At 22.2% G+C, this 19,723-nt stretch overlaps 6 protein-coding genes across 6 annotated transcripts; 5 read left to right on the forward strand and 1 right to left on the reverse strand. All coding sequences in view use genetic code 6, as the record gives it.

Moving 5' to 3' along the window:
* Window positions 1–2,907: 2,907 nt before the first annotated feature.
* TTHERM_00092870 (transmembrane protein, putative) lies at window positions 2,908–7,350 on the forward strand (the record flags this gene model as incomplete). Its single annotated transcript, XM_001012840.2, has 4 exons — window positions 2,908–2,938; window positions 3,002–3,623; window positions 3,749–7,080; window positions 7,133–7,350. 4 exons carry the CDS (start codon window positions 2,908–2,910, stop codon window positions 7,348–7,350), a joined length of 4,203 nt encoding a protein of 1,400 aa, XP_001012840.2.
* Window positions 7,351–8,290: 940 nt separating this feature from the next.
* Window positions 8,291–9,370, forward strand: TTHERM_000092856 (hypothetical protein; the record flags this gene model as incomplete). The annotated part of the gene is made up of 3 exons (XM_012796722.1): window positions 8,291–8,681; window positions 8,734–8,873; window positions 9,104–9,370. The coding sequence occupies 3 exons, from the start codon at window positions 8,291–8,293 to the stop codon at window positions 9,368–9,370; spliced, it is 798 nt and encodes a 265-aa protein (XP_012652176.1).
* Window positions 9,371–10,349: 979 nt separating this feature from the next.
* Window positions 10,350–10,895, forward strand: TTHERM_000092857 (emopamil-binding protein; the record flags this gene model as incomplete). Its single annotated transcript, XM_012796723.1, has 1 exon — window positions 10,350–10,895. One exon carries the CDS (start codon window positions 10,350–10,352, stop codon window positions 10,893–10,895), a length of 546 nt encoding a protein of 181 aa, XP_012652177.1.
* A 1,402-nt stretch (window positions 10,896–12,297) lies between these two features.
* Window positions 12,298–13,386, forward strand: TTHERM_000092858 (variant specific surface protein AS3, putative; the record flags this gene model as incomplete). The annotated part of the gene is made up of 1 exon (XM_012796724.1): window positions 12,298–13,386. The coding sequence occupies exon 1, from the start codon at window positions 12,331–12,333 to the stop codon at window positions 13,384–13,386; it is 1,056 nt and encodes a 351-aa protein (XP_012652178.1). The 5' UTR covers window positions 12,298–12,330.
* Window positions 13,387–14,477: 1,091 nt separating this feature from the next.
* TTHERM_000092859 (hypothetical protein) lies at window positions 14,478–16,678 on the forward strand (the record flags this gene model as incomplete). Its single annotated transcript, XM_012796725.1, has 3 exons — window positions 14,478–16,138; window positions 16,190–16,420; window positions 16,477–16,678. The coding sequence occupies 3 exons, from the start codon at window positions 14,478–14,480 to the stop codon at window positions 16,676–16,678; spliced, it is 2,094 nt and encodes a 697-aa protein (XP_012652179.1).
* Window positions 16,679–16,885: 207 nt separating this feature from the next.
* TTHERM_00092860 (hypothetical protein) lies at window positions 16,886–19,201 on the reverse strand (the record flags this gene model as incomplete). Its single annotated transcript, XM_001012839.1, has 1 exon — window positions 16,886–19,201. One exon carries the CDS (start codon window positions 19,199–19,201, stop codon window positions 16,886–16,888), a length of 2,316 nt encoding a protein of 771 aa, XP_001012839.1.
* Between the last annotated feature and the right edge of the window lie 522 nt (window positions 19,202–19,723).

Here is a 19,723-nt window from a genome sequence, read left to right on the forward strand (position 1 = left end):
TATTTACTTAAAAATACTAACTAAATAAAATAATTTTCTATTTAAATAGTTCATGTTTTACAGGGAATTTTGAGTGAGAGACTTTATAAAGAGATTTTATTGAATACTAGAAGTTTTTGTTAAAGGGAAGATAAATATAAAAATTTTTGATAAAAATCAAAAATCAATTCAATTAAAATAAATCAAATACTACAATTATTAAAATAGAAGGCGGATTTCAAAAAAATATCTTTTACAATCGTTTATATTAAATGTTCAAATAGACAGCTATAATATGAAGATTTTTTTGAAAAAAAATATTATTATAAATTCTGAAAATCTTTTCATAACAGTGAAAAGCAAATAGCTTAGATTGAATTCTTTTAATAATATTAAGATTATTAGTGTTTACTATATAAATTATTTCTAACTTTAGATACATAATACAGCTATTTCATTCTTAAATAAAGAAAAAAAAAATTTTTTTAAGTTTCTAAATCTTTAGATAAATTTGAGTTAGTTGATACAGTTTTTTTGCTATTAATATTGATATAAGTATATCAATTATTCATTCTTAATTTTCAATTTTAAATTCATATTTTAATAGTTAACAATTAAGTAGATCATTTAACTATCCCAATAATAAATTAATACCTTTAGGAAATAATATCTTCATCCTTGATAGTAGACATTAGTATAATATTTTCAAAAATTAAAATTATTAAATAATTTAGTTCTTGATTTATGGTAATAGTTTTTGTAGATTGCTAGCTCTCATCGAATTTTAATTTATTTAAAATAAAGTAATTTTTAATCCATTTTTTATTAATAAATCATTTGTTTTTTTTTTACTATTTATTATTCTGAAATTGAATTTTATAATAGATAAAATTATTTTGAGAAATTATGAAATAAATTTAATACAAAAAAGAATAGATAGATATGGTAATATTAATAAAGTTTACAATTACATTATGTTAAGATTTTTAAGTTATTTATTTTTTAGTTTTCAAATATTTTTAATTATTTTAGTAAATAATTAACAACAAATGAATTTATTTCAATTTATAAATAATAAAATAAATAGCTTACTTTTAATTTTATAAGTTTTATTATGATAAATATTTATTTCAAATTGAATCATCAATTAATTTTAATTTTGTTGTTTGAAACACCTTCTCAAATTATTAGAACCAGATATTAAATCTAAAGATAATATAATATTTTATTAATTTATCAATTCTTAAATTGTAGTGAATGAAATTGTTTTTCTTTTTATTTTTAGATATGGAGCATCTTTGAAAAATAAAATCTTAATCTAAATTATTTGTATTTTAGGTTAATAAGAGTAGTTATTTTGAATGCAAATCTAAGTATGAAAAAATAATATTCTATTCTGAGATTTTGTAGCTGAAAGAAGAGAAAATTAAAAAAATCCCATAGATCTCAAGATATAAAATTAGCTGTTAATGTATAATAATTAAAATAACAAGAGTTTTTTAAAGGAGGAAAATTATATATTTAATATTATAATAATACAAATGAGTAGAAAACAGCTTAACGTGAACAAATAACATGAGATAAAGAATATCTAATTTTTAAAAAGGTATAAAAATATAAATACTTTAATAATATTTATTAAGTATTACTATAAATTTTGCTCTATAAAATTACTATTTTTATTTTTGAAAAATATGATATTATCTAATATCTAAATAGAAATAATTTCCAGAAAAACAAGAAAAACAGATAAATCATCATTTAATTTTCTTAAACAATTTGATTTAAACTTTACTCTTTACTAGTATTAATCATTAAAAGTAAGTTTGGTCTAACCTGTCAATAATAATATAATATTTTAGATTACTATAACTAAATTTATGAATGCATTACACCAAAAATAAGAATTAATCAAGTTTATATTTCAAATAATGTTAAAATATAACTTCAAAATTAAGATGAAATTAAAAAAACATTTAAAAAATTAAATAAAAAGCTCCAAATATTTTTACTGAGAAAGAATTAGTTATTTAACATTTAATATGCTTCTTAATTTGTATTCTATATTATAAAAATAGACTATATTAGTATAAATAAACTAATTTTAGAAAAATACATTGATCAATCAGCATATAAATTTAGATTAATTTGTTATGTGCATTTAACAACAACAATAAAAGATTTAAAATCTTTCTAGAATCATAGTATTTTACTATTGAAAAAATAAGTATTTACAGATATTAGTTACATGAAGCAATTAAAAATATATTTATGAAAATTTTAAGTAATTATATTTAGTAATATAATAATTAAATTAAGGTAATATATATCTTTTGTAAACAAGAATATATAGTCTTTCTTCTTATTAATTATTACAATTTACTAGATATTTATTTATTTACATATTACTAATCAGCTGATATTAATCTAAAAAAAGAAATAGTTCTAATAAAATCTATTTGTTTACTAAATAAATAAAATTACAAAAATTAAAGTTTAAAAGAATACTTTACCAAAATTAAGGAATACTCATATTTTTAAACTTATTTTTTTATTTTTATTATTATATTTTTAATATATTAGTATTGAATTTTATTATTAGCTAAGGAATCGTTATTAATTAACTAATTCCTTCATTTTTTTATAACAGATATGATACATTTATTTTGATAGTTTTAATAAATAGTAATATTAAAAAATTGATATTTAATTTATCAAACTTCTTTGAATATCTTTAATTAAGTAAATTAATATTAATTCTAATAAAATCTGATAATTTACAATTATAATATCTGCAAAAAGCGCAAACAAAGTTAATACTAGATATGTATATCTACTTTAAAAACATGATTTTGATATATCAATATATTAATAATAAATAAAATAGTTAAATAAAAAAATAGTTTCAATCTAAAACAAAAAGAGAGTATGAATCAAATATTATTTTCCACATTAATTTGTAAGCTTTTAATTCTATTTCTTCTCAATTATTTTTTTAAATAAATAATATTTTATTAATAAGGTTTTTCTTTTTCAGTCTTTGTTCAGGCGTGCAGCTAGTTTTTAAATAAGGCGGATGCAACTTTAATTATTCCATTGGGATAAACTTGCTTGTTAGAAGATACTTCTATTGAAAATATAACCTTGAACACAATTATAATTGAAGGAACTCTTTCTATCAAAGACAGTTTATCTATGAACATTAAGTATAAAGATCTTATATTAGGTCAAAAAGGTTCTTTAGAAATAGGAAAAGATGCGGCTATCATTAATAATTTAATTATTTTTGAAGATGTTAGCACTTAGGAATGTTAAGAACCAGCTAATACTCAAAGTATTGGGAAAATTAACATTCAATCTAGATTTATGTAGACATACAATTTGTTTGATATTTACAAGGCTTAAACATAAATCTAATTTTAGGGTAAGCCTGTCGATATTCTTGCTAAATAAAATTATGTATTAGTTAATAGTTTCTCCTAAACAGAATAACTGTTAAATATCTAAGATGTATTAGAGGAGACTTTGATTCTTAGAGAACCTATTTAAGAAGATAACTTGAATGTAGAAATACAAAGAGAACTAGTGATTAGACCTATTCTCTTCAGTGATTTACCTGTGATATCAGGAGTAATATTTAAAAAGTAAGCTTTTTATTTTTAATTTAATTAGCTTTTTAGATCTGAGTTTGATATTTTTCATTGATTAATTTAAATAATTTTATTTGAGATAAAAATACTAAATTTTATTATTATATTTTTAATTATAGCTCTTGCTTGATTGGAAGTGTTGAGAAGTTTTAAGGAGTAACTTTGCTGAATCCTAGAGGTCTTTTTTTAAAGGGTGGTTAAATATAAAGTTCTTTGATAAAAATAGAAAATCAAGATAAATCAATTACTAGAACTATTAAAACAGAAGGCGGATTTCAAAGGAATATCTTTTATAAGTGTTAACAGCTGAATGTGCAAATAGACAGCACAGATCAAAATTCTTTTGTGGATAATAACATTGTAAGCTCAAAGGATCTTTAAATCAGTGTGAAAAGCAGACAATTTAACAAGAATTCTTTCATAAATAGTAAAATTGTGATTAATGCTTAAGATGTAAACTACTTAACCCTTTCTAACTTTAGATCTTTTAATACAGAGATTTAATTCTTAAATTAAGAAAATTCTTACCTTTAAATCAAAGATAAAAGTATTGTTTATAGAAATAAAGTTTTTTAAGTTTCTAAATCTTTAGACAAATTTTATCAAGACGATACAATATTTTTTGCTACAACCCTCGATCTGAGTAAATCGATTGTAAATACTAAATTTTCTATTTCAAATTCATTCTTTGACGGAAATAATGAAGTTGATCATTTAGCTATATTTAGTAGTAATTCAAAATAATAAGACATTAACCTTGAGTATACTCTTGCGGTGAAATTTAATAGCTTTTTATTAACTACTTCTGATAAATTAAAGTAGCCTTAAATTAAATATTTTGCTAGAATTTCCTCAGAAACTCTATTTAATGTTTATATTAAATTTTTCAAAATAAATAATAAGATTATTGACTACTTGCCTTTATTTAACTTACCTATGATGAATTTAGTTACTTACTCGAGCAGAGAGGAATATAATATAGTAGAAATTGATGATTTAAACACTGAAACTCAAAACATCATGTACTCAAAAATTAAATGGGCTCCCGTTCAAGTTTACTAAACAAATTCACTTCCAACTTACTATCAAATAAAAAACATTGTTACAACTGATAATAATAGCAACATTTTAGCTAAAATTTCATTTGATGGTAAAGCAAAGTAAGACTTAAACTTGAATTAATATTCTTAGCTGCTTGGTGATTAAATTAAATATATAGAGTTTATTGATAATACTGGAAAAAAATTAGATCTTTAAGAGTTCACTATTCAGCTTAATGTTTAAAGTACAACTCAAACAGTCAGATATAAAACTGGTCTAATTTTCCCCTCTACTCTAAAAGCTATAAAAAAAGTAACAGTATTTTAAGTAAATGACTCAAAAGAAGAGTAAGTTAAAGTAGTAAATAAAATAGACGATACTTATCAATACAGTTATAGTACAATTTTCTTTTGGAGCTAGAGTCTAAATCAGTTTTCTTTAGTTTGGAAAAGGTTGACTTAAGGATTTACTACTTACAAAATTAAGTTTGAATATTGTGAGGAAAATGAATTATTTGATGGAGCTTCTTGTGTCACTTAATGTAATACTTCAAAAATGGAGTTTTTCTGTTCTAAAGATTGTGGGGAAGGATACTATAAAGATATCAACAATCCAAATATTTGCTTAAAATGCCCATTCGGATGTAAACAATGCAAAGATAATACTGTATGCTTGAAATGCTATGATTTTTATTTCAGTGATGGCTAAAAATGTAGAGATAACTGTGGTATTAATTAGGTTGCATACAAAAATTCTTGTTAAAAATGCGGAAATAACTGTGGTTTTTGTTACTCAAGCGAAGAATGCAATGTGTGTTAAGGATTATACACAGTTTATAATGCTCAGTGCAAAATGTGTAAAGAAAATTAAGACGAATACTGTGATGAATGTCCTAAAAATTGCAAATCTTGTGTTGATAATAATACTAATTTTAAATGCTTTGAATGTGATGAAGGCTACGAACTCATTTTTGGTTAGTGCAAGAAAAAAAATACTTAATTAACTTAGTAAAGTTGTGAAATTGGATATAGTTTTATAAATGGGTCTTGTTAATAGTGTTCTTAAGGTTGCTTAACATGCTCTGAACCTAACAATTCAAATAGATGTTATACCTGTACCACATCTTATTCATAAGATTATTTTGGTTCGTCTTGCAAAAAATGCAAAGGAGGGGAATATTCACCCTCACGTGATTCATGCCAATCTTGTAGCTAACTATGTGACAACAAGTTTTCTTGTTTTGGTCCTTCGGTATTTTAGTGTTAAAAATGTCAAGCAGGTTACTTCAAGCATTTACAAAATAACAAATGTCTAAGTTGCGATTTGAGTAAATGCAAAGAGTGCTCTGAATCACCTACACAATGCACTGACTGCCCAGAAGGTTAGTTCCTCTATGATAAATAGTGTTTTAGTAAATGTCCAAGTGGTTGGTATCCTGATGAGAAAAGAGTTTGCAGATAATGCAATCAAGAACTTTGTAAAGAGTGCTATAATTCCCCAACTTAATGCACAGAATGCAAATAGGGTTAAGTTCTGTTTGAAGAGAAGTGCTACAAAGACTGTAAACCAGGATTTTTTGCTGACAAATAAAATGTATGTAAGCCTTGCGATCTGAATAAATGTGAAGAGTGTATTTAATATGATACTAAGTGTACAAAATGCAAAGGAGATCTATATCTTATTAACCATAGCTGTGAAGAAGAGTGTCCTGATAAAGGATACTATTTTGATCAAAATAACAAATGCCTACCTTGCCATGAGGATTGTGAAAAATGTTCTGGCTCTTCAACAAACTGCACTGACTGCGAATATCCAATGTTTTTGGAAGGTAACAAATGTCTTTAAGAATGCCCTCCTGGAAAATATGGAGCTTATGTTTAGAGCATCAGTAAGTGCTTAGATTGTGATACAAAGAAATGTTAAAATTGCATTGACAATAAATCTAAATGTACTTCATGCAATGAAGGATATTTCTTATATAAAAATTAATGTATGAGCGATTGCCCTAAAGGAACAAACAAAAATTTAGTAACTTAAAGCTGTCTAGTTTGTCTTTAGCCTAATTGTGCTGTATGTGGAGATAATATCGGACTTTGTGTTTAATGCTAAGAAGGTTTTATATAATATTAAGGAGTTTGCACTAAAGAATGCCCAGTTGGTTATTTCTTAAATAAAAACGAAAACAAGTGCTAGGAATGTGATAAGAGAGTATGTATGGAGTGTTCTGAATCACCTACTAACTGCACTAAATGTTATCCAGAGCATTTCAATATTGGAAACGGAGTCTGTTCTACTACTTGCCCTAAAATGGCTTATCCTTTATAATTAGCAGATCAATCAGTATGTAAGCCATGCAATCCTACATGCACAAAAGGATGTGTCGGACCATTAGATTCTGAGTGCTTGGAAGGTAAAATTTTATTATTATTATATATAAATTTTAATTAAAAAATATAAAACAGCTGTTTACATAACTTAAGAATCGAATAACTAAGCAATTTTAATTGGCTTACTTGTTGTATGCTTTGTCTTATTGATAGGTTTAGTTATTGTAGGGTATTTATACTATAAAAGGAAACAAGCTCTTCCTTATAAATCTTACTTACTAAAAAGAGAAAGTCAATCTGATATAGGAACTGTAATATAAATGGAGAAAACTGAAAGTTTAAAAAGAGTTTGAAAATAGAAGCAATCAATAAATCATATAAATATATAACAATATATTAAATTTTAACTAGTATCAATGTTATTAATTAATACAAAATTTTAATTAAAGTAATTTATTTATTTTTTTTTTTGTATGAATTTTTCATTTTAATAATCAATCTAAAGTATTTAATTAACATTTCATTTTACTCACATTATAAATTTCAATATTATAATCTAAAATAAGTTTTAAAAATAATAAAATGAAACAAGTTTTTCCCTATAAATCTTACTTATTAAAAAGAGAAAGTCAATCTGATGTAGGAACTATAATATAAATGGATAAAATAAAAAGTTTAAAAAGAGTTTGAAAATATATTCAATTAATGAATCATATAAATATAAAACAATATATTAAATTTGAACTGGTATCACTCAATTTTAATTAAACATAAAATTATAATTAAAGTAATTTATTTTTAATTTTTTTGTATGAATACTTGATAATAGTGAATGAATATAAAGTATTTAATTAATATTTCATTTAACTCTTAAGAAAAACATCAAAAAGATATTCTAAAACAAATTTTAATTCATACTTAAATTATTTCTAATTATTTATTTTTACATTTTCGTCTAAAATTATTGTTAAAATTTTTTAATTTTTATTCTTTTTAAACTAAATTAAGCATATTAAATAGACAAATTAATAATATGATTTAAAAATAAATTATTACTTTAAAAAAACTATTTAGTAAAATATTTTCTTAAATAAAAAATTCACTTAAAATGAAAAACTTTTAAAGGGAAACTTTTTTATAAATGGAGCTATTCTTTAATTAATAAATGAATCAATTTTTTACCTGAATTTTAAAATTAAATTTAAGATATTGAATTAATATCAAAGTAATATCAAAGCATTAACTAACTTAACATATATTGTAATAATTAAAATAGAGATTAGCAATAAAATCATGATTATAGCTTTTTTAACAATTTTACTACAAATTTAGATACTATAAGCCTAAGCAGTTTTCAGTTATTGTTAAGCGTATGCTGATACACTTGATGTCAATGGGACAGGTCAACTTTGTAAGTATACATTAAACGGCTGTAGATTGTGTAGTGGTGGAACTTGCGTTAAATGTTTAGACGGATTTTATTTGAATTCTTTAAATTAATGTTAATCTTGCAGCGATATATTTGGATAAACTGTAGCAACATGCACTTTTAATGGCTAAAATGCAATTTATATTAATTCATGTGTTTCAGGTTATTATTTAAACACATAAACTTAACAATGTTCTCCTTGTGGAAGTAATTGTTAGTAATGTACAGATAGTTATACTTGCAACCTCTGCTAAAGTAATTATTATTTATTTTAGTATTAATGTATACCATGTTAGACTAATAATAGTATCTAAGGCTGTTGCTATTAAGATTTTTCTAACAACTGCTAAACGTGTATATAATCTTATTATTTGGCATCTAGCAATTAATGCTTATAATGTATTCAAAATTGCTTAATATGTTCCAGAGGAAACTAATGTGATTAATGTAAAGATGGGTATTTTTATGATTTAAATCAAAATTTATGCGTTCCAAATCCTTTAAATTGCTAGCAAGCATGTATAACCTAAAACCTAGTTTCAAATCAACTTAAATGTGTTAACTGTGTAAGCGATATGGTTCATAATAATATGTTTTACCCAAATAAAAACGGCTAATGCTAAATTTGCTAATTGTAGAATTGCAGTATTTGTAGTAATCTATATTAATGTCAATAGTGTATTTAAGGATATACTTTGATGTCATATACTTTAAATGGTAATAATTATTAATAATGTTATAAATGCTAAACAAACTGCAGCAGATGCTAAATGTAAGGAAATATAAAAGTTTGCTATTAATGTGCTGATGGAACCTAGCCAGTCAATGGCTAATGCTTGTAATAATTATCATTTACATGGAATCCTATTTAACCTTAGAATGGAGAAATTTTAACGACCTTTTTAGTAATCGTATTAACAATACTAATAAATATCCTTATTTGAGTTTTAGAATCTTACATTTTTCTAGTTTATTTAAGTAAATTTATTTTTAGCTCAATAAAATAATATTAATTTAAATTAAATTAGTAGATGCTCATTTTAAATTTTCTATTATTTGCTTAGAATTAATTATTTCAAAACTATTTCATTTATTAAAATAAACTATTATTTTTCTAAATTAATAATTTTAAAAATTTTATAAAAATAATTTCATTTTCATATTTTAAAAATTTTTTAATGAAAGAAAGATAGATAGAATATCTAATGATTTAAATATTTTTACATTCTATATTAAATAATCTATTCTAAACAGTTTTTTTCTATCTTTAATTTATTTAATATTAAAGTAATTATTTTTTTTAATTAACAATCTTTCAAAATAAAAACTAAATTCGATTTTGATTACTTACTTCTCATCAAATAATATTATTAAAAATTCTTTTATAAATTGGTGAATTTCTTCGAAATTTACAACTATGAAGATAAAAGATTTGTATTTTATTTATATCTAAGATAGGCAGCTAAATATTTCTAAAAATAAAATAAATGTTTAATTTTAGAAGTTTAATCATTTTAATTTGTTAAAAAATATTAATAATTTCTTGAATATTCTTTTTTACTCAATTTTGTTTTGATCCTTTTAGAGAGTAGCTTATTAACAAAAATGAGAAAAATACTATTCATGTTTACAAATATTAATTATTAATCAAATTGAGGTAATTAAAAAAGATACAGTCAAAATAATATTATAAAGATTAATTAATAAATTGAAAAATAGTGGATACAGTCAAAGCTTATACGTAAGTTTTTGTTGGAATCATAAAATAAATAATATTATATGAGAGAGAGAGGATACCTAAAAAATATCTTTTTATTATAAATCAAAGATTTAATTTGAAAAATTAGATGCTTTTTTTGATGACCTAAATAATTTCTTAAAAAAATAATAATTAAATTAGCAAAAAACAAAAATTTGAAGTAAATGACTACATTTAACTTTGTTCCAACTTTCACAAAGCTTTGGCTCTTTTTATCTACAGTTATCTGTATATGGGATGCTTCTTTTGTCCTCTTAAGACCACGTACATTCCCAGGAGGAGATCTCCACGTATTTTGGAAACCATATGCACTGTACATTGAGATTGACAAGCTTTATTCTGATTTAAGTGACTAATTTGTTTTTAATTAATCTATACTTAATCTCTATGAATGTTTCATAAATGTGGTTGCTTTATGTCTGCTCTTTTCAAAATGCCAAAAAACATAACTTGGTGGTACTTTCTTAGCTATTCTTGTTAATGCTTTCACTTTTTGGAAAACAGTTCTTTACTTTTAATATGGATTACCTCATTGCTTGCCTGTAAAAAATTATGTAGAATTTATTTTCTTATACATTATTCCAAATGGCTTTTGGATTTTTGTGCCTTTAATTAACTGCATCAGCATAAGCAAGAGGATTTCCTAACAACTATTAACATAAAAGACATAATAGCCAGAAAAGTAAAGAGAAAAAATTAAATAAAGTTGATATATTTAATAAGTAGGCTTAGTAACAAGATATAATTATAAAAATGTGATATAAATTATAACTTAGATTATTATTCTTTATCATTGTTTGTCATTTAAAATATAAAATATTTTTTTTAATGCATGCAATCAATATATATTTACCTCTTAAGAATATATTTATTCAATGATAAATTTCAAACTTTAGAATTATTTTGATATCATATAAATAAATTATTTTAGTTTTTTTAACTATTTCTTAGATATTTTGATATATTTTAATTAATTTAATTCATTTTTTATAAAATTACTTAAACAGATAAATTTTTTGAAGTATTGATATAAGAAATGCTCAAATTCACTCATTTATAAATTTCATTTGATTTTTTTATATTTAAATAAAATAATTGGCTGTTCATTAACTTCTACTTTTTAAGTTAATTAAATCTAAAAATTTTTTCTTTCAATATTTCTGATAAATAGTAATCTTCGTTTTAGATTTTAGTCAAAAGTAAAAGATATTTACTAAGCATATTTTTTGCTAATTTTCATTTCTTTATTCAAATTTTTAATAAAGATAAGAAAGTTCAAATTCTCAATTATTCATAGAAGTTTATAAGGTAGAGTTAAATTTCTAAAGCAATTATGCCAACTAACCTGTTAAGATTTTTACTTTTTTGGATATAAAAATATCTTATATGTTTAAAATATGTAATTTTTAAAAACGATAACAAATAAATACAGTCTGCAATTAAATTTAATAAATCTATTTTAATATATTAATAATTAAAGATAAAATTATTATAAATATTTTGAAACAAAATTATTATTGTTGTTGTCGTAAAATTATTTATTAAAATATTAATATTTAGTTATAAAGCTTTCAATTAAATTTATTTTAAAAATGAAATTGAATAGAATTATTTAAAATTTTTAGAGTAATAAATTAGCTTAATAAATAATGTTGTAGAACTTAAATTATATTTTATTCTACTATAAATTTAATTATGAAAAGATTAATCTTAAAAATAAATTAATTTAATGGAGGAAATCAAATTTTAATATTTTATAAGATAGAATTTGTTCAAATAATTGTAGTTTATTCATCTTAACTTTTTTAAATTTTTTAAAGAAAAATAAAAATATTAAATTAACATTTTATAATAAAAATTATTTTTGTAAAGATCGAAAAAATATTTTTTAATTGAAATTAAGTAAAATATTAAATAAATTTATAATTGTTAAATTTTACTTGACAACTTAAATTTAAAAGAAGAAAGAAACATTTGATAAAAAATGGTCAGATAAAAATTTGAGTGAAAAAAAAAAAATTAATGTAATCAGTATCTTTATCAAGTAAAATATAGTCTCCAATTTTTATAAATCTCACCAAACTTGATTTAGTATATTGCTTTCTAATCATAAATTTACTAATTAAAAAAATTATAAAATTGCAAATGATTATTTTACTATTAGCTTTAGCAGTAGCTTAGATTTCGGCTGATTAACCTTATTAAGACTAATGCAAATTCTATGCTCAATTTACAGATATTGATGGTACAGGCCCTCTTTGTAAGTATTCAATTAATGGCTGTAGATTGTGCCAAAATGATTAATGTCTTTCTTGTTTGGATGGATTCTATCTTAATTCAGGCTAATGCAAAAATTGTAAAGAAGTTTTTGGCAAATCAGTACATACCTGCAAATTATTAGATAAATTAACTATCATAGAATGTTCTCCTGGTTATTACTTAGATGCGATCAATAACTAATGTATATAATGTGGCGAATTTTGCTTGTAATGTAAAGATGCTTATTCTTGTCTTATGTGCTAAAATGATTATTTTGTTTACAGTAATTAATGCTACAGTTGTTAGAGTAATGGTATTCCTAATTGCTGCTAATAAGACACAATAAGCACTTGTAAAATGTGCAAACCATCTTTTTTCTTAGATTCAAGTTAAAATTGTGTTTAATGCATTAATAATTGTTTAAATTGTTCAAAAGCTGATACTTGTGATAAATGTAATAAGGGATATTTTTATGATTATGGTAATAAATAATGTATTCAAAATCCTCCTAATTGTGAGTAAGCGTGCTAAACGGATACAAAATAACTAAAATGTGTCAACTGCGTTAGTGATTTTAAGAACAAAAATATGTTTTACCCTGATAAATTAGGTTAATGTTAAAAGTGCACACTTGAAAACTGTAGAGTCTGCAGCAATTAAAATTAGTGCTAAGAATGCTTTTAAGGATATTCTTTAATGACATACTCAAAAAGTGGTATTTTATATTAATAGTGTTTTAAATGCTAAACTAACTGCAGTAAGTGCTCAATGAATGGAAGTTTTAAAATTTGTTATGAGTGCTCAGATGGTTCATAACCTGTTAAAGGATAGTGTTTATAATAAATAAAATTGGATTGGAGAACAGTCTAATAATAAAAAACTTCTCTTTTAGAGACTTTGAATACAATTTTGCTATTGATTATTATAATTGCAACTCTTTGAAAATTAATCTAAATAAAAATAAGAATTTTATAAAAAATAATTAAATAAATATCCTTCTTTTTAGTATATATTAAGCCATGCATGATATAATTGACTGAATAGTATTTCTACTTTCATAATAATTCTAAAATTATTTCTGAAAATTTTTAATTTAGTTATTTTGAAAATGTAAGTAATAAATAAAATATTATCATCAGAAATTTTAATTTAAGATATGCAAATTTACTTTTTAATCATTTAAATATTTAAAAAAATATCTATCAATAATCATTTTAACATTATCTTAAGTTCATACATAGATTTATATTTGAAAAAATTTTTGATTTTTTTTGATTTAATAAAAATTATAAAAAACCCTTAAAATCATTAAATACAGAAAAAAATACATTTTATAAATGCTTTTAGCATTTCAAATGATTAAAATAAATCAATACTTAAAATTTAAAAGTTTCTTTCTTATGAAATTAAACAAAAATAAAAAAGAGAGTTTCAAAAAAATTATTTATTTATTTATTTATTTATTTAAATTGTTGGGATTAAAGATTTTTTTTTAATTAGATGAATCTTTAGAATAGTATTTTTATCATTGAAAATCTTATAAACAGAAAGTAGCGAGTACCTAATATTCTATTCTTTTTAAATATTTTTATATTATAAAATATTGATTGAATGAAAAGATTTTTACTTTCTTTAATCTTTAAATGTACAAAATAATAAAATTTATTCATATTTAATTATTTATTTTAAAAATATATGTGTTAAAGAGCTTATTTTATTTTAACAAGATAATATGTCTAAAGAATTAAATTATGTTTTTTCTTATTATATCCTTTTCCTTCCTGTAAGATTAAAACATGACTACTTGAAATTTATTATTTTTAAGTTACTGCAGTTAAAAAATAATTTTAGATTTTTAAAATAAAAATTTAATTTAAATGAATAATTTTTGGAAGTTTTTCATATTATTCAAAAAGCTAAAAAAAATTAGAATTTTATAAGCATTTAATTGAATTTCTTATTGGTATATTCTATTAAATTTTAAGAGCTTTTACTCAACCAAGGACTATTTTGAATTTAATTTAACCTAAATTATGGCTGATAGGAAATTTTCGATTCATAGGAAATCTTTATATATTAACAGTCCTGTTAATAATTAGAATTTTATGATACCTGCACAAAGAAAAAGTATTCTAGAAAGTATTAGCAAAAGACATGATAGCTGTGAATTAAAAACAGGCTTAATTTGTACTGATAATCATATGAAAGAGTCTAACCATGAAGCTAACTAACCGATAATATAAAGACTGAGTTAATCTCAAAATAAAGATTAACTCAGCTCGAGCATGAGCTTACAAACATAAGAAGATTTCTAAAAAGAATAACACTAATTAGCTTAACAAAATTTATCTTAAGATAGTTTTTTGCCAATTACTTCTACTATTAACAATAATTTAGCTAGAGAATATGATTTATCCCAAAAATAACACACTTAATAGATAAAACTAAGCTGCTAATTTAGCTCACTCTAAAGCAGTCCTAGAAAGTCTAATCTTTACAGACAAATAAATAACCAATTGCTATAATAAACACTTAGCCCCAAGAATAAAGATGTTTAACAAATTAATTATAACTAAACTCGCATTAAGCATCTCAAAAAATAAGAAATTATGCGTTATTATGGACAAATGTTTAAAGAAGTTTAGCTACTAAGACTTTAACCTCAAATGCAAGAAAGAAAAATGACATATTAAGCATTTCATTAAAATGATTAGCAAAAATAATAAAATGATTTTGATATCTTGAAGGCTAATTCAGGGTAAATTTAACATGTAAAGAAAAAATAGAATAAAAGAGGATTGATGTATACTAATGAACTGTGGAGTGAACCTTATTATATAAAAATACTCAAAACCTCTTAGTTGGATTAAATAGAAAATAAAATTAAAACAGAAAAAAAATATCAAACAGTCTAAGAAAGTGTTAATAAACTCGATGAATATTTTAAATCTCTTGCTGATCCTTAAGAAGATTATTCGCGATTCCAGGGAGTGTTTAGCAGAAAGAAAATATCATTGAAATAAGATGATCTACTTAAAAATTACATAAAAACTCAAGTGAATTATGAAAATTAGCTGTAAACTTAGAGGAAAATTGCAGACACTATTAGCAACAATCTTAAAAAACCTTAGTAAAAGATTAAGCATTAAGAATCTATTGTTGTTGAATAATAAAATAGTTAAATTGAAATTCTATAAGACAAAAAATAATTAATGTTATTTTAAGATTGTTAAAAAGTTGAAGAAAGTCCAAGAATGAATTAAATTACTTCAATAAATAAATTTTTAATTAAAAATGACTTTAAAGAAGAATAAAATGAAGATTTTTAAAATAATTATGACAATGATTTTTATAATGATTAAAATTTAAGACAAATTAATAAATTAGAAGTTAAACCTCAATAAAATTTGCAAATAGCTAACTAGTATTTTAATTAGCCACAAGAAAATAAAAAAAAGATAAAAGAATTTAATTTATAATTAAATAACACTAATTTTTTTAAATCTTATGAGAAGAAATTTATTGATGGATCACAATCAACAAGAAATAGCAATGAAAAATAAATGCCTTTAAAAAAAATAGGATTTGAAACATCAAGAAACAATTCTTTAGAGTAATCAACAAAGTCTTCTCCATATTTTTAAAGCTTAAAAAATAGTAGAACTAACTCCATTTACACCACATCTACAAATATGTATAATAATTCCATATATCCATTTAAATGAATTTGTTAAAAATTATTTAGGGAAAAATTGGAATTAAGCAGAAAAAACTCTGAAAAAATATTTTAATAAACGAATCCAGTTTATTTTAATTAATGTAAAAGACTATACACTGAGGGCTCTTTTCTCAGTCAAAAACAGTAAATATAACCAGATAGCATTATAGAAAAAGATCATTAAAAGTTTAGAGACAACATAAACTATATTTTAGAGGAATGCTAAAAGATTCAAAATGAAAGCAAATAAATAAAAAGGTAAATTTAATATTTTTTTTAAATTAAAATTAATTTTAAAATAAATGAATTCTTAGTAAAATAAATGAGAAGATGAAAGAATCTTAAATATACAACTAAATTTAATTAAAAATATTAAGAATGAAATAGTAAAAGTAGCTACTAACAGATTTTAATTAGAAATCACAAGAATAGAGAGACTAAATTGATTAAAGAAGAAAAGAAATAAATTTATATTAATTTGTAAAAGGAGATAATATTTTAAAGCAGAATAGTTGATTTTATTGAAAAAAATATTTATTTTTTAACTCAAATAAATTATCTTGTTAATTCTAATTTAAAATTAAAATAATCTATTTTGAAATTTTCATTAAATTTTATTAAATATTTTCTATTTTTACATTTATTCCTCACTGTAATTCTATCTAAGTTAATAATAAAACTTATTGCAAAATTGATTATGAATTTTAGATAATAACTAATTTATCATTAAATCAAATCTAGATAAGATTGCTAAAAAGAATTCAGCAATATCTTGCTAAATAGTTTATTAAACGCAATGAAATTAAAAAGTTAATGATTCGACTTTTAAATCCAATACTTCCAGTTTTCTTCAGATGCTATATCTACTGATATCGATCTTGGATCATTTATATTTAAATATAAATATCCTATTTCAATATTATCAATTTGATTGTTCTCTAAAAGCAAGTCTACTTCTTTGATATTTTCACATTTTGAAATCTGCATAATAAGTTTAGATCCTCCTAGATTCGTAATTTTATTATCAGTGAAATTTAAATAAATTTTATCTAAATGAGTGCATAAATTTAGGTAGTTTGTAAAATTTATAACACCTTCATCACTGATCTTATTTTTAGATAATGCAATAACTAAACTATTTATCATTTAGCATTTTGAAATATAAAAAGAAAATAATTCAATTCCTTTATTTCCTATATCATTATTAGTAAAATCTAATGAAACTGATTCCAGTTGCTCGCAATTTGAGATAGAGCTAATTATTTAGCTATAACCACTATCTGTAATTTAGTTATAACTCATTCCTATTTATATTTTACTTAGTTACTTCATATTCTTTATTCCGTTTGCTAATGAGCTACAGATTTTGTCACCACATTTATTAAAAGATAGCCCTAAAGATAACTCTTTAATATTTTAAAGAGTTTTTAAACCAATTCCTAAGCCCTCCATAGACTAGTCTTCTATTTAATTATTTTCTAATGATATTGCTAATTATTAAAGATCTAAGAAATTAGAAAGACATTCTCCTAACATTTATAAACCTATTCCATTAATCATGTTTTTTTGGAAGAAAATACTTAGATTTTATAAATATTCACAATCTTGAATGTTAATTATAAATGATTCTAAGTTATCTATCTAATTTTATTCCATATTGATTGTAAGACTTACAAGCTAAGTGCAATTATTAAATTTCAAATCAGACAGGGATTACGAAGTTATTCTATTATTAGAAAAATTAATATAAATTGTTTAAAGCTTATTTCTTGTGGAAATTCCTAATCCGAAACCAGAAATCCCATTATCCTCTATTTAATTAGACTAAAAGTTTAGCTTTAAGCTTTAAATTGAAGTACAATTAGATAACCCAATACCAATTTACTTGCATCCTTCGTTGCAAATATTGTTGCCTTATAAATCTAAGTCCAGATGCTTTAAACTAGCTAAATTTGATAAACTCTTTCCAATTTCAATAGCTGAATTATCCCCAATTTTATTAGAAATTAATCCTAATTGACAAAATTAAATGTTTTTGGATTGAACTAGAAACTAGATAGTAGAGATAGCTCCTTCATCTCCTATTTCATTATAACTTAAATCAACTATACAAGATATGATGTTACTTCTGTTTGATATTCCTACTCCAATTTGAACAGCTCCTTACTCTCTAATAGAGTTTTAACTTAAATTAAGTAATAATTTTTATATTTTTGAAGAGGTGCTTTCTAATCCTTTACCAAAACTAAAGGCTCCATTATTTCCTATTTAATTATTTTCTAAATTTACTTCCAAAAGCAGAAGTTATTGAAGAGTTTAAATTCCTTCTCCTAATCCCTCTACACCTATATCTCCTATACTGTTATTGCTTAATGCAAGATTTAAGATCATTAAATTATTTAATTTAGATAAGCAAGCACCTAGTTGTAATCCTCCTTCTTCACCAATAGTATTTTGGTTAAAATCCAATTGTAATTTTATAAGCTTCTCACACTACTATATCTCTTAGCAAAAACCTATCGCGCCAATTTAACCAATATTATTTTTGCAAAAATTCAATTAAAGTTAAGAAATATTTTAACAATATGATATTCCCTTAGCTATACCAATTATACCAAGATCTTTTATCTTGCATTTTTCAAAACCTAGCTATAAAGACTTAAGTTTATTAAAGTAAGTAAGAGCTATCCCTAAACCCTCACAAGAGCTATCAGTTATATTAGAAAAGCTGAAATCGAGTTTGAGCTCAAACAAAGTTTTGCAATTTTATGTTCTTTCTTCATTTTCTTTGCTCTTTTACATCATAAAATTTTAAAACAATGTAAAATTAGATTAGCAGCTAATCTCATCACTTTTTGGCTGTTTTATTTTTTAGAAAAACTTTTCCAAGTAATAAAGCTACTCACAAATGCTTATAATCTTATTAGCTACATTTGATGAGCCTTCAGCCATATCTTTTAGAATATTTGAAAACTCTTTAATTCTCTCATCTGCCTAAGTTCTCAAAATTTCTTCTTATGATTAATTTTATCTACTCATTACTAAATACTAACTAACTACTAGCTGTCAAATCTATATATTTTATAAACTTAAAAATTAAGATTAAGATTAAATGAATTAAATTTTTTTTAATTTGGTTGAATAAAAAATCACTAAAAAGATACAATTAAAAATAAAAAAAAATAGATTATTTCATTATTTTATTATAAAAATATCTTGTATTTTGAAAATTAAAAATTTGTATAAATTAATTAACAATACACTAATTATTTAATTATTTTGCGCTTTAATATTTAATAAAGTAATTTATTTTGAAAATCAACTATAAATGTAGTATTCAAATGTAATTTTTTTAAAAATTTTAAATTATAATTTAAATTTATGTTTTGCTAGGTTAGATCGTGTCTTTACAAGATAAAGTCTTATGAAATGGAGAAAAGATATTTAAATTAAAATTAAGATTATCGTTAATTAATATGAATAGGATAAGTAGGATTTGGTAATAATTTAGTGACAATACTGCAAATTCAAAAATTTAATATTTCCTCAAATAATTTGAAT

This window comes from Tetrahymena thermophila (genome assembly GCF_000189635.1).
Source record: "Tetrahymena thermophila SB210 genomic scaffold scf_8254697, whole genome shotgun sequence".
Classification (NCBI taxonomy): domain Eukaryota; phylum Ciliophora; class Oligohymenophorea; order Hymenostomatida; family Tetrahymenidae; genus Tetrahymena; species Tetrahymena thermophila.